The sequence below is a fragment of the Suncus etruscus genome, chromosome 3, assembly GCF_024139225.1.
Source record: "Suncus etruscus isolate mSunEtr1 chromosome 3, mSunEtr1.pri.cur, whole genome shotgun sequence".
Taxonomy (NCBI): domain Eukaryota; kingdom Metazoa; phylum Chordata; class Mammalia; order Eulipotyphla; family Soricidae; genus Suncus; species Suncus etruscus.
In genome coordinates this window covers 63,648,148-63,662,128 of record NC_064850.1, presented here as the reverse complement: position 1 = coordinate 63,662,128, position 13,981 = coordinate 63,648,148, and the positions used below count along the sequence as shown (strand labels likewise).

General features: G+C 52.8%; 1 protein-coding gene across 2 annotated transcripts in view; it reads right to left on the bottom strand.

Moving 5' to 3' along the window:
- NR5A2 (nuclear receptor subfamily 5 group A member 2) overlaps positions 1–13,981 on the bottom strand; it is a 142,570-nt gene that overhangs the window by 127,130 nt on the left and 1,459 nt on the right. The window contains exons 2-3 of one of the 2 annotated variants that reach the window (XM_049770644.1): positions 4,403–4,540; positions 304–422 (exon numbers count right to left, since the gene is read on the bottom strand). In XM_049770644.1, the coding sequence (XP_049626601.1) occupies positions 304–422; positions 4,403–4,540 (257 nt within the window). The remainder of the gene's footprint in view (positions 1–303; positions 423–4,402; positions 4,541–13,981) is intronic. The other variant, XM_049770646.1, reaches the window with a different exon arrangement.

Sequence of the window (13,981 nt, the reverse complement as noted above, 5' to 3'; positions counted from 1 at the left end):
ATATTTAGGACGTTAGAAATGGAAGTCTTTCGAAAACTGCGTCCCTTTGCTACAATAAAATATTTTAAAGCCACAGCATGGCAAAGTTTTCTAAACAGCAGATATTTCTTTGCTTTTTGAACTAAACTAGACACGTTTCTATGAATCTTCTCCCTAAGATGAACTTTTTCTCATTTTCAGTTGAAATATATATATAGATATAATAAGTAATTTTTTTAATAAAAAATAACTTTATTTTGGTTTAGAGGAGGGAATGCAGTGGTTTAAACAGTACAGCCCTCAGGTAGCAGCATAGAAGCCAACCTTGCAGCTTTCACAGGTAAGGAGGCCATAATGGTACCCAGACACTTTATCTCCGCACACGGGACAGAGCTCTTCAAGGTCTTCATCATAGGAATAATTCACCATTTTAAACTGAGACACTGAAACAAGAAGAAACACACACGCGCCCAATTAATTTACCAGGTTGGTTTTTGAAGTGTTTGGGGGTGGGTGAGGGTGCAAATGGACAAATATTTCCCAGGTAAAATTAAAAAATGGAAAACCATATTTTTACCCAGGAGTACCTAAAGAAGAACTATTTCTTAGTGCACTAAAAGGAAAAACATCTTTTGGAGTCTCATAGAATGCCCTTCATGGCTGTTCTTTTAAAAAAATTTTTTTTTCATTAAAAGATAATCCCAAATTATTTTGATGATGTTTGCTTTTGAACCATGGCAGATCCCAACTTTCCCAATTTAGGGAAAAAACAGGAATTGCCCAAAGCAGCAACTTGAAATGTCTTTGGACATCTCAGCTCAACTGCCCAGTCACCTTGGCCTTCCTGGGAGAGGGACAAGGCATGTTTCCTGCCTGTTTGGAACCAGAGGGGCTGCCAGCCCAGCATTGCAACGCCAAATTGCAAACCCTGGACCAAGAGAAAACGAAGCCGGGTGAACTTGTCTCTTAACAGCCGCCGTAGGGTAACAACTGCGAGCGGCTCGCAGTGCTCAGAAACATCCAAGTCTTCGCAGACCAGACTCGGGTTCTGGATACTTTCCTGCCCCCCACCCCCCCCACCCAACCATCCCCATCCCGGTGGGGAAAAAAAAACTATAAAAATTATTTAAAAAACAGGGAACAGGGAGGACACCCGGTGCGATGGATGCAGCAAAGCTCCGCAGGGGGGTTTGGTTTGGCAGCACAGGGCTCAAGTCCGCTCCTGGACTTCACAAGTTGCCGCTCCTTGCTGCAGATTATCACCACCTTGATACCGCCCGCTTCAAGTTAAACAAATCAAGCTGCGGCCGGCAAAGGAGCCTACCCGGTTCCCAGAGACCGGAGGGTGCATGGGGGAGGCCCAGGAGAGAACCAGATCCAGAGCCACCCCCCCACCAAACCGGGCAGTGCGCGCGAGGATTTGGAGACCGGCTGGCGAAGCCGCCGCCCGCACCCCGCCGTGCGTCCTCGGGACACCGCGGGGCGCGCTCGCCTCCTGTCCTTTGCTCAACCTTTCGGCGGCACACCGGCCTGCAAACACCGCGTGGAGTTTGTTTTACGTTAATCAGTGGCGCTGGTCGGGGGCAGGGCTGGGGAATGGGGCGCCGACTTCGGGGCAGAAGTTTCCAGACCTGTTGACCCAAAAGGAAAGCGAGGACTAGCCCCCAGCCCAGCCGAGCCGCTCTGGCCCCGGCCGGGTCTCCATATCAAAGTCTAATGAGTTGTTTTTTTTCTTTACTCTTTAAAAATAACAATTAAGTCCCCCCCCCCCCCCTTCTGCCGGGTGCAGTTCTTGGATCCCCTAGGAAGGGCCCTGCCGGGAGAGTTGGCACTTGTGGCGCTATGTTGCTGGGTGCAGAATGGCGACACGGGGACCGAAACGGAGGGCCCCGGGGCTGGGTGTTAGCTTCAGTTAATCACAGTTGGGGCTCAGAAGTGGGGGCAGAAGTTACCAAGGGTGGTTAAAAAAATATCTCTGGCCTGGACTCCAGTAAATGGAGATGCCTCTGCGGAGAACAGTCGCCCGCGGTACCAGCCAGAGCCCCGGCTTAGGTCGGAATTTGGGTGAACCTCATCGCCTGCAAAACTGAGGTCTTGAGGCGTGTTTTCAGATTTGGGGAGACACGTGCTTTACCAACTGTCTCTTCTATCCCCGCTTCCCCCACAAAGTAAACTCGAACTTTGAAACAGTTTACAGCGATTCGGTGCCCACTTCGAGGACCAACCCCCCAAATGCTCGAGGCTGAATGTTCCGACCTGGCAGAAAATGCAAAGACACACGGTAGTGCCAGGTGAGGGCTTGGGTAGGTTTCCTTGGCACCGCTGCTCAAGTGGGCATTACAAAACAAAACAAACAAACAAAAAGCCAAGCAAAAAACAACTGAATCAGTCCGGACGGAGAAGTTCCGTCTTGACCTAAGGAGGGGCCAGGAAGGTGGGCCCGCAGAGGGGCGAGTGGGAGCGGATCCCCTAGCCGGACCTTGAGCCCTCTTGGGCCCAGCAGCGGCTCCTTGGGCTGGCCTCTGGCGCGTCCACGGCTGAGACCTGAGCAGGCGTGAGAGAGGATTTTCGTCCCCCGGGGCAACTCTGGGGCAGCAGCTGTGTGGCCTGAAGGAAAAGGTCCTAGTGATTCCCAAGATGCTCTCGAACTCCAACTCCAAACTAATCCCAAAATGCTCTCGAACCCCAACTCCAAACTAATCAGACGGCTTCTCTTGAAACCTAGGCACAGCCAAGTAAACTTGCGGCTTTTAAAGTCTTATCGGGGACGCCTCTCTCGGGGTTTACGAAGGCAATATTCCAATGGCTTGTCTTTTCACGCCCCCCTCTCAGCTCTTATTCTGTTTTCCCTTATTCTTCAGCGTCCCCGGATCTTTCCCAGGAGACCCTCCGGATGGTGTGCGCCAGAAAGAGTTCAAACTTTCCGGTGAGGACCAAAGAATCTTAGGCCCCGCGGACTATCCCAAAAATAATCCTACACGGGAGCTGGCGGCGGAGGGTCCTGGGATGCCGCTTCCCCGCTCCACTCTCTTCCCCGTGTCCCCACGTGACGGAAATCTCAGGTGGGCGCCGCATATCGATGCCTCTTGGGGCCAGTTGGGTTCCCCCCAGCACTCAAACCACAATTTACCCCAAGAGACCTTGATAGCGGGGTATTAACAGCCCTTCCCGGTGGCTTGGAGAACCCCCCGGAATAACCAAAGAACAAACCATCGCACGAGAACCAAGGAAATCTTCGCGCGCCCCTCTTCAGCCCAGCACGGCTGGCCCAAGCGCCTAGAGCGCGCCGCCTGGCCGGCACCTCCGGGTGCGCCAGCCCAGAACTCTGCTCTCAACACCTCCCTGGCCCTTTCAAGTTTGCTCAAGGGGATGGCAGGAAGCGTTCTGGGATCACAAGTCCGCCAAGTCCCGCACATCCTGCGCACTGGAAGGGGCGAGGATGGAAGAGCACCGGTGACTTTTCCTAGCATTGTTCCCTCCCCGGCGCAGAGCAACTGCGATAAACTTCTGAAGGTTTCATGCAGCCCTAGCTAGTAGTCGCTCTTTGGGAATGTGCGGAAATCAGAGTCAGCGGGGTTTGCTTTGCTTCTTTCACCCCGTTTTCATCTAGGCAGTCAAGAGCTGGGAAAACACAGAGGACCTCTACAGAGCCAGCCCTCGAGAGTCCCTAGACACTCTCGAGAGCCGGGCGCTGCCCGCCCTCTCTCCCCACTCACTCGCTCGTCCCGGCTCAGAGAGCGAGGCCGGAGAAATTGCTCCGAGTCTTAGACTCGGTCGGCCCTTGTGCGGTGCTCCAGGTCCGAGCAGCGTCTGTCTGGGGGTCCGCCTGGGCTTCGGGGACTAAGACCTCTCCCGAGCCACCTTCTTTCTTTTCTTTCGGGAGAAGACTTTCCTAGGCAGAGCGACCATTCCAGTTGCAGGAGCAGTGGTTAGAGTTCCCACCGACTCCGGTGGCGGGGAGCCTGCCCGGATGTCCAGCGGGCCATTGCATTTCTGAGAGATCTCTAAAAAAATCACCTTTAACCTGAAGCCGCTGAGCTGGGGTTGCCATAGAGCTCAAAGCTTCATCGGCTGAATTAGAAGCAGCCAATTAGGCATTCCTAGGAAAAACCTCCGCCCCTCATTGTTGAAGAGCCATAAACTTTTATGCCTCCACTCGGGGACCCGGACAGACGCCAGCGCGCGGCATCACCACCACCACCACCACCACCACCACCACCACCACCACCACCACCACCACCACCACCACCACCACCACCACCACCACCATTACTACCACCACCACCACCACCACAACCAACACCCCGCGAGCTAGCTAGCTAGCTAGCTATCATCCAGTTGCCCCGGGCCCCGGAGGCGCGGGCGCTGGGCAGGCAGCAGCGGCCGGGCGAAGGCGGAGCCCGCGCGGCGCCTTCTTTCTTACCTTGCATGTTTTCCGGCATCTGCCCCTGTTCCCCATGCGATCGAGCCAGTCCTAGGGCTTCCGTCTCCACTTTGGGCAGCATGACAAGGCGGCCTCGGGAGTGGGTGGGGGGTCCTTGGGCGTCCGGCAGCCCAGCACCTGGACACGGGCAGCACAAGATTCAACTCCGGCCGAGAGAAGCAAGGGGTGGCTCGGAGCAGCTCACACGCTCGCGCGCCGGAGCAAGCCACCCGCGGGGTTGCGGGTCAAGGACCCCGGAGCCCCGTCCAGTCTCGCAGCTCCAGAGTTGCACCCCGGCACTCCACTCCAGCTGCCAGGAGGAGATAGGGGTGCGATGTGCGGCGATGACCTGCTTGGGGTGGGCAAAGGCGGCGGCGGCGGCGGCGGCGAGGGCGCAGCTGCCCGGGGCGCGCAGCCGGGTCTGGCCGAGCTCTGAGCGGCTGCGGAGCTGCTGCTGCTTCTGCTGCTGCTGCCGCTGCCGCTGCGGCGATGCTGCAGCCGCAGCTCCCGGACGGCTCCAGGGGCTGCTCCTTCCGCGCCTTCGGGCTCCGGCACGCAGGAGGGGGACCCCCTTTCTCTCCCCCTTTCTCCAGCTCACTTCTCCGTGCCTTTGGCCGGCGCCGCCGCGCGCGGCTCGGCTGTCACAAGTGCGGAGTTGGGAAGTTGCAGCCTCGCTCCCCGCCTCGCTTCTTCTCTCCTCCCGCGTCCTGAGTGTTGCGCTCTCCAGCCCCCGAGGGGCTGGCGCGGGCTAGGCTCGGGGGCAGGAGAGAAGGAGCCGGGGGTCGGGCTCCCGGGATATTGGGCGCTGACACTGGAAGGGGACGCAGGTTCCGGACTCGGGTCGGACCCCCAGCCGCCAGCCAATGAGATGGAGGCGCCGGCTCCAGGCCCCTCGCCAGCCCCAACCTCTTCACCCCGCCTCGCGCCCTCCCAGCCCACCCAGGCCCCGGGCGGGGGAGGCGCGCGCCGCGGGTCTTACAGCGGGCGAGAAGCGACCTCTGGCAGCGCCGCGGGGATGGACGCCGATTGGGGCGCGCGGGGCGCCGAGCCACGGCCAGCGGCAGGCACGGTTGTGTGTGTGTGTGTGTGTGTGTGTGTGTGTGTGTGTGTGTGTGCGTGCGTGCGTGCACAGAGCTGGGAGTGCCTCGCCTGTATACTGGTTCAAAGCGGGGCGCGAGGGGGAGTTCAGCATCCACTTAGAGTACCCAAAGAAAGGAGAGCTAGAAACCAGTTGAGCGCTGCTGGCCACAGCCGAGCTGGCTGGTCCCCAGGGTCTGCTCTAGGGCGCTCGGCTTGTGGAGGGCCAGGGAAGGATCAAGGACCCGACATCCTGCCAGGGGACAGTCTGTCCTGGAGGTCACTGTCTTGCGGGGAATTTGAGGAACCCTAGTCTCTTCAGTCACTTATAAACATCTCCGCCTCCACAACACACACACACACACACACACACACACACACACACACACACACTCTCTCTCTCTCTCTCTCTCTCTCTCTCTCTCTCTCTCTCTCTCTCTCTCTCCTTTCTCTCTCAACCTAAGCCCATTTCGCCAGCCGCCTTCCTACATTTTGGGTTTTTATACAAAAAGCAACATTCAGTCTCAGCTTTCCGTTTTCACCCCCCCCCCTCTCCTCCACACACACTCATCATCCAAATGGAACCCGGAGACAGTACTTTAATAGTGAGTTTTAAAGAACTGTTAGGAAAACGCTTGGGCCACCAACCCAGGGGCTACCTTCAGATCTCATCTCCACAAGATGAAAACCTTTCCCTCTTGTCCTTGCTCTTCCGCTCCTGCCACTGCCCCTGCCACATCCAGTATTGTGAGCAGGGTACACAAAAGTGTATCACAAGAGGATGAATATGAATCTCAAAAGATATGACTTGTTTCTTTTTGAATTAACTAAAAATCACACACCCTGACTAAGTCCAGTGTTTCAAGAACTGAAAGTATTTCATTCATTGTTGGGCAACATCTGTATTTTGAGAGAAAATTGTACCCTTTATCTCTTTCCCTCATCTGCTCCTCATGCCTGCCCATTCAGATGACTTGGCATCCTTCATGGTTTTGTCCTTTCATTCTTCTATACATTAAGAATACAACTTTTAGCATTATCTTCAGGCTTATGGGAAGAGTGGGTTGAATTTAGCAAAGTTGGTGATCCTTAGAATGCTCAAATTCTCACCATTATTGTCAGGTAAGACTGCCAATTCATTTCTATCCTTAGTTTTCAAAGTCACTGTAAATTAAGAATATATGTGTGTGAGTAGAGCTCCAGAAAGGAATTGAAGCTCAAAGTAGTCATGGCACTGCTTAGTATTTGGATTGGGAAAATCAGCTCATTTCTGAGCCTTCCTGCAGCCACCCAAGTGCTGGGGTTAGGAGGGACATACTTCCATAAGGCCTCTCAAAATTCAGGCTTGCTCCTTTAGGGTAATCTGTACAACTTCCCCAAACAGAGGGGGCTGCCTGTCTTTGGTGAGGGGCAAAAATGGAGAGGTGGTTGTATCAAAGAAAATATATGAGGCATTTGGAATGGCTGTCAAGCTTTAGACAGGGCTGCCCACTCACTCTGTCTTGCTAGCAATAGTCAAAGGGGCCCCAGTGCATGAGGTTCCAAGCATAAACTTCCTTTCCTAGGAATCAAAGGAACCCAGAACCCCCTATATCCCCTAGCCCTCCAGCTACAGGGAGGAGCTGCACAATCAGGCCCTTCCAGGGATTCAGAATACCTCCTGCAGCAGAGCAGTATGGACTCTTCCATGTGGTCAGAGACCCCATCATGCTCACCTTTTTTCTGGCCTTGCTCGGAAAAAGGGTAATATAGAGAATAGGCCCAGCCCAAGCTTGGGCAGATGTGAGCCAGGAATCCTCATACCAGGCTTTCACTCTTTCCTTATCACACACTTTCCCCACCGACCTTCTAGTCTAATTGCCCAGCTCTCCAGGGCTGAATCTCTCTCGCTGAATTCTATTGGAGAAGGGGGTATTTTGAATCCAGTGTCTACCCATTGTCTACCAGAGTGCCCTCACAGAAAGACTGCTGGACACGAGTGAGCCTCGGTGTGAGAGGAAAAGAGGAGAGGCCAGTGAGTCTGGGAAAGTGATGCAGCTGCGAATCGACGCCAGAACCAGTGTGGCCCTTCCTATGGCACAGATACATTCACGCACCTGGATGCAAGCGTCCTGGTAGGTGGACAGATACCCCATGGCAGGTGGGTGGATACCCCATCCTGAGGCCGTAGTCACTCAGCACTTGCCATTCTCGGACACCTCCTCCCCCAATACTTGGTTTTGACTAAAAGACTAAACGGGTGCTGCAACAGAGGCCGCGAAATGTGCTCTGGGCCAGGACGCGCGCCCCTTCTGCAGTCCTCCCAGGCGCTCCGGCCAACTTCTGGCAAACTTCTCTCCCCTTTCCCCCCACATCCCCTAAGCCTCCACCTTCCTTCTAAAGAGACCGGTCTCCGGGGCACGTCCTTTCCGGTTCTGACTTTGTCTTAAAGCGTTGATTGACGGTTGCAATTACCAAGGCTGATGGCTCGGGGAGGCTCCCGCAGCCTTGGTGAGCGGAGAAGCGCAGTCCTGGCATATTTTATCCCGGCTCAGCCTTGTGGGGCCCGCGCGCCCTCATTCACTCGGCGGGCGGGCTGGCTGCAGCTGGAGAGGTTTCGGGCTCCCCACTCGCCAGGAGGGAACTAAATGCTTAGCGCCTTCGCCCGCCTCTGCCTCCTGCGACTCCGAGTTAAGTGGCCGAGGACAGCCAACCCTTGACCTCACCCGAGATGAGGGTCCTTCCTGTGAGTGAAGAAACGCTTGCAGGCATCCCTCTAGGGACAAAGCGCCACGAGTTTCCAGAGTGGATCCAGGAACCTGGATCGCCTTGGAGGCACCTGCTCCGGGAGCCCGACTCCTGCTGGAACCTTGCAAACCATTTCTAAAGTCCCTTCCTTGCTTTATTGGGTTTTTAAGATTTTAGGTGTTTTTAAGAAACCGGAGTTTTCACCTTTTTCGTCCCACGTGTCCACGTCCCAGCTCCAGAAGAAATCTGGTCACTCCCACCCCCCCCCTCAGGAGATATCCACGAAGACCCAGATTGCCCAAGGGACAGGAGAAGTCATGTATACCTGCCTCCAGCGAAGTTCCTGTTCAGCCAGAATTTCCCACCCCACTCACCTTCCTAAAAGCCTTTCTCTGAATTTCCTAATTCAGACTCCAAAGTTCAGGTGCCTGCCCTATTGGCTCACTCCGCCCCACATCCGGAGCACTTTTAAAAGAGGGAGGATTAAGTTTCACTACAACATGTTGTAGTTTCACTACAACCCGGGAGCAACACCTTGGGCAAAGTTTTGCAAAAACAAGTTTAGATAGGGCGGGCTTGGTGAAAGAAATACGAAAGGTGGTGGTGGAGACGCCTTTCTCTGGCAACTAGTGAATTCATGTACATACAACTTAATGCAGCATCAGTAACTGTCACGACTGCAAGCAAAACTGCTACCAATGTGGACAGTCATCCAGCCCCTAGCCACGCTGGTCTTGGGAGGGAGGAAAGGTGTAGCGGCAAATGACCTTGGTTGCTGGATCCCAAGGAGTGTGTTTTCCTATATCCTTGAGAGCTCTTTGCTGGGGAAGAAAGTGCGATCTTGCTCCCCTGGACACCTGAATCAGGTGAGGTTTGAGGAGAGCTTGGCCTGGGTGCAGGGAACCTGCAAGTTTTCCCGCGAAACAACCCGCTGCCTTGCAAAGCTTTGAGGACGCAGCAGGTCCCGGCTTCTGAGCGCGGTGTCCCTGGAGAAGCTGTTTGAGGACTCATTTGGGGGCAGATGTCCCGAAAGATCGTCCTTCCACCGCTGCCACGGAAAGGAAATGGGGAGATGAGATGCCCACGTCCAAACGAAGCGCCTCCGGACTCGGGATCACACCAGCCCGTCCTCCGGACCAAAAGCTTAGGGCATCCTGACCCTGAGCGAAATCCTGCTGTCCAAGAGAGCTCTGGAACCCCGACTTTGCCGTGCCACGCCCCTTCCTCCGCCCCTTTCCAACCTGAACGAACCCAAAGCAGGAGCCCCCGGGAATGAAAGTTTTTAGAGGGGACCAAAATGCTTCCCCCAGAGTTGCGATTTCCCGGCTCTCAGTACAGTGTGCACTGATCGGAGGTGTCCGGATGGGGTTCGCCTCCGCGTAAGGGGTGTCTGTTTCTGCGGGTGGGAGAGCCAACGCGCGCGAGGATGCGCAGGGACGTGGGCGCCAGCGCCAGAGCAAAGAAAGTGGGAACTGGGTGCAGTGTCACTATTGGCTCGCCTCGAGGACTGTGTGTGTGTGTGTGTGTGTGTGTGTGTGTGTGTGTGTGTGTGTGTTTGTGTTTTGAGATCTGGAGGCTATGCTGCTTCGGGCACTGCTCCTCCAAGTGGAACATCATCAGGGTGAACTAGGGGGTTAGGGGCGTGTCCAGCGTGCGCAGGAGCTACGGTCCAGGTCCTAGGCCTGTTACTGGGGTACGTTGCTCGGTGGAGGAAAGATTTCCCCCCCAATGGCTGGTTCCAACCGGTTTTCTTTTCCATCCCTGTACACTGCAGGAGGCTGTGGGCCGGAGGCCGCGCACTTCCATTCTCTACAATGAATAAGCCCCAGGCGAAGAACCAGCACCGCCAGGCGCCAGACACACCCTGGAACTTCGAAGGGGCTTTTTGAAAGGACAAAGGCTTTTTGAAACTCCCCATCGTCTCCCTCGAGAGACAAACAGCTTGATCCTTAGGGGAATCGAAGCGTTTTCTCCGAGCTGTTTCTGGGGGACGAGTTTCCCGCCTTTCTTGAACACCCTAGAGCAGGTAGAAGCTCGGAATTGTCTCTCCACTCGCTTCTCATCTGCTCCGTAGCTCTGCGTATTGCCAGAAACACCACTTGGCAGCAAGTTGGGTACAAGCCCCATCCAAAACCCTAGAGGTTCTTTCCAAGGATCTCGGAGGGGACGTCCTGGCTCAGCTCCGCCTTCGGGGCTCCCCCAAGGCCTCCTCCCCTCCTCTCCGGCCTCCTGAATCCTCAGACTGATGATCTGATTTTCCGTCGAGGGATAAAAATATAAGAGTTTTGCGGGGCGGGGGTCAGGGACATCCCAAGAGATGACATCTCGAAATGCCCGTAGGCACCCTACTAGACTGAGCAGTTCTGGTCTCTTCTGAAGGTCATCCTAGCACCAAAGGCAAACTTTTACCCCCTTGATAAGTTGAGTGAACCTGAGCAAATTATACCCCCTTTCCTCAGTCTCACTGATAAGTAATTTATGAAGTAAACTTCTTATTCACAAGAAACAGTCACATACAGCAGGCACTATTTGGTCATTGGTAGGTTATTAAGCAGTCTAGTGAGAAAATGGCTAATTTAACATGTTTTGCAATGCTTGGTAAATCCTCAGGCACCCCATCTTGTTGCTCTGAGCACTATCAACATCTGATCCCTGAGATCAGGGCCAGGAATAAGCCCTGAGTACCACTAAGCCAAAAAACTAAGGCCCAAATATTGAAACCCCAAAAACTAACTAGACAAAAATGCATCCTCATTGGTACAGCAGGTAAGACACTTATTTTGTACCCAACTGGCCTGAGTTCCATTCATGGCACCCCAGATGGTCCCCCACCCCCCACCATCCCAGTATTACCAGGAATAAGCCCTGAGCAAGGCAGGGTGTGATCTCAAAACAAAGAAACAAAAGTATTTAGGCTATGAAATTTTAAAAGTGAAGCAAATGCTCATTTTTTCTTTGAAAGTTAAATGTGCCATCATGTCAGTCATACAAAATCTCACATAATGGAGCTTCCTAAAAGACTGAGAACTAGTTAGCCATTAATTTGGTTCATTTTGGTCCTTCTGGTTCTCTCAGGCTCAATCTCTTCAATTCTTAAACTCACACAGGTCATGTTACAACTCTTCCTCAGGGTCTCCCAAGACATAAAGGCCTCGAAATCCACTGGATTTTTCAGATTTTGTTTCAATAAGGTTAAAGAGAATGCCCAAATAAATAACTATCTGAAGAAAGGTCTGGACTGGGGGAACCAGATAAATGCCCGACTTGAAAGGGCCAGAGTGATAGTACAGTGGTGAGGACACTTGTCTTGCACCAGACCACTCGGGTTCAGTTTCAGCAGGTATTATGGATTCTGAGGAGCCTGCTAGGAGTGATCTCTGAATGCAGAGTCAGGAGTAAGTCCTGAGCACAGTAGGGTATGGCCTAAAATCCAAACAGAAGAAAAAGCTGAAGATAGTTGGGAAAGTTTGAGTATAAAGCAAATCTGCCTCCCAGTTCTCTATATTAGTTCAAATTCAAGCTTAAACCCCAGATAACCTTAGCCATTGTGTCTGCTGACCAGGGTCAGATAAAGAAGAAAAGAATTACACTGCCTCTTGTTCTCCCTCTCCATCTGTCTCTTCTGCTTTGTTCTAAGGTGCTAAAATAAATTCTGCTACAAGTCGAGGGGCCCAAATGGCATTTGGGATACAGGATTTCAGAGACAGGATGAGATTAGGAACCCCAGAGTTTAGTGTTTTGGAGTTATCCAGATGTTGTATGCATCCTGGACTGCATTACAAATTATGTGGGTTATTCAAGTGACCTGGTCCTCTCACTTTCTATTGGTTGAAATCTACTTCCCAAGATCCTATGGGAAAAGAACTAGCTACATGTTATCACTGGAGATAAAGTCAGACTTTAGAGTGCTAAGATAGATGACAAGCTGCTGAAAAGGGGTGCCCTATGTTGGATCATTCACCTTTCACTCAAGTACAACTTCCCATGGGATTCATACAGTGATATGTCAACTTTGAGGAATTATGGACATTCAATACAGTCAAAGCAACATATTGACTCCAGGCAGGAGAATCTATTAAAAGTTATCATGAAACATGCTTTTTACCCAGGTTTGGGTTTTGTTTGCTGCAGATGAAGGTTTTATTTTCTCTTTGAAATTAGTACTGCATCTCTTTCAGTAAAATCACTGCATTTGGGGGAAAGATATAGAAATGGAGGCAGATTCTAAAAATCTGGGAGAGGCTCAGGAGCTAGTGAACTCTTGACTCAGTGGTCACCAATCCGCTGTGGCTGATTGTTACTCGTTTAGTATCTCTGAGCTTGTTACTCTTTTAGTACCTAAAATCATCCTTTTGTTGGCCCACAGGACGATGTCTGGGTTTCTCTGTGTGTGCATAGACACTGTCCACATTTTTTTAAAATTTATTTAAAAGAAATATATCACATAGTTGACACAATTGATCATAATACATTTGTTTCAGAAATCCGTCCACAATTTTGATATAAGCCACTAATGTGGCCAGAAGAAAACTTTCAATCCAGCTAGATCCAATGGAGAGGTTTATTTTTATTTTTACTTTTTTACTTTGGGCTGGAGTGATAGCACAGTGATAGGGCATTTGTCTTGCATGCTACCTACCGGATGGACCAGAGTTCGATCCCTGGCATCCCATGTGGTCCCCTAGGCCTGCCAGGAGTAATATCTGAGCACAGTCAGAAGTAACCCCTGAGTACCACTGGGTTTGGCCCTAAACCACATTTTCTAGCATCACACAACTTATTACATAATGTGAAACTCATCATGGCTGATTGCTGCATGGTTGATGCTGACCTGCATTGAGTGCAGAGATGTTACTCACACAATCCTGCCCCCTCCCACTCATCTCAAAGTCCCATTCCCCAAATGAGGCCACTCTTGACAGCAGCTTCTTCACAGGGGCCCTCCCTACTCAATAGATCACCTAAATGCAAAGGCCACAAGTCAGCCCCTCCTGTCCAACCCTCCAGTCTGATAGCAAGGCACTGCCCCTTTCTTTCTCTTTCTGCCTTTGGGGGCACGGTTCTAGCCCAGCAACACCGTCATTATCCTCAGTCTCCTTGCATTCAAGCTGAATACTGATGCCAGCAACCACCTCTAGGTGACGACTTGCTGCATAGGGGACCAAGTCCCCTTGTGGTCGAGCAATTGCAGGGGATGGGCGGGGCGGGGTTTTACCGGAAAATGGCCTGGAATGTTGTCATGCCCGGATCTGCCTCTAGGAAGTGCCTGGACTACTGGGAGCAGGGGGTGCATGCTCCAAAGGGATGCTGGGTGCCTCCTTCAGAGAAAAAAAATCGAGGCTTCTGTGGCTGGAGTTAATAGTAACAATGGGGAGGGAGTTTGCCTTGCATGTGGCCGGCTCGGGTTTAATCCCTCCCAAACTCTATGGTTCCATGTCAGAAGTGATTATTGAGTGCAGAGACAGGAGTAAGCCCTGAGCACCTCTGGTGTGGCCCCCAAATTAAAAAAGAAAAAGAAAATGCGGCAATAGGCAGCAAACTACGGTAGCAAAAGCGTCCGTAAGCACCCCTACATTTCACCCGCCGCCGATGGCCTGTGCGATCTCTCGACCCCACTGCATCTGAGCACCAGTCCGGTTTGGCAGCTGGGAGGGAGATACACACCGCCCGGCGCGGGAGCGAGCGTGGGCGCGCGCTTAGGCACCGCGCGCGCGCCTCCCGGGTGCCAGGCTGGAGCGCACGCTCTCTGCAAGACCCCTGACAACCAAGAGACCC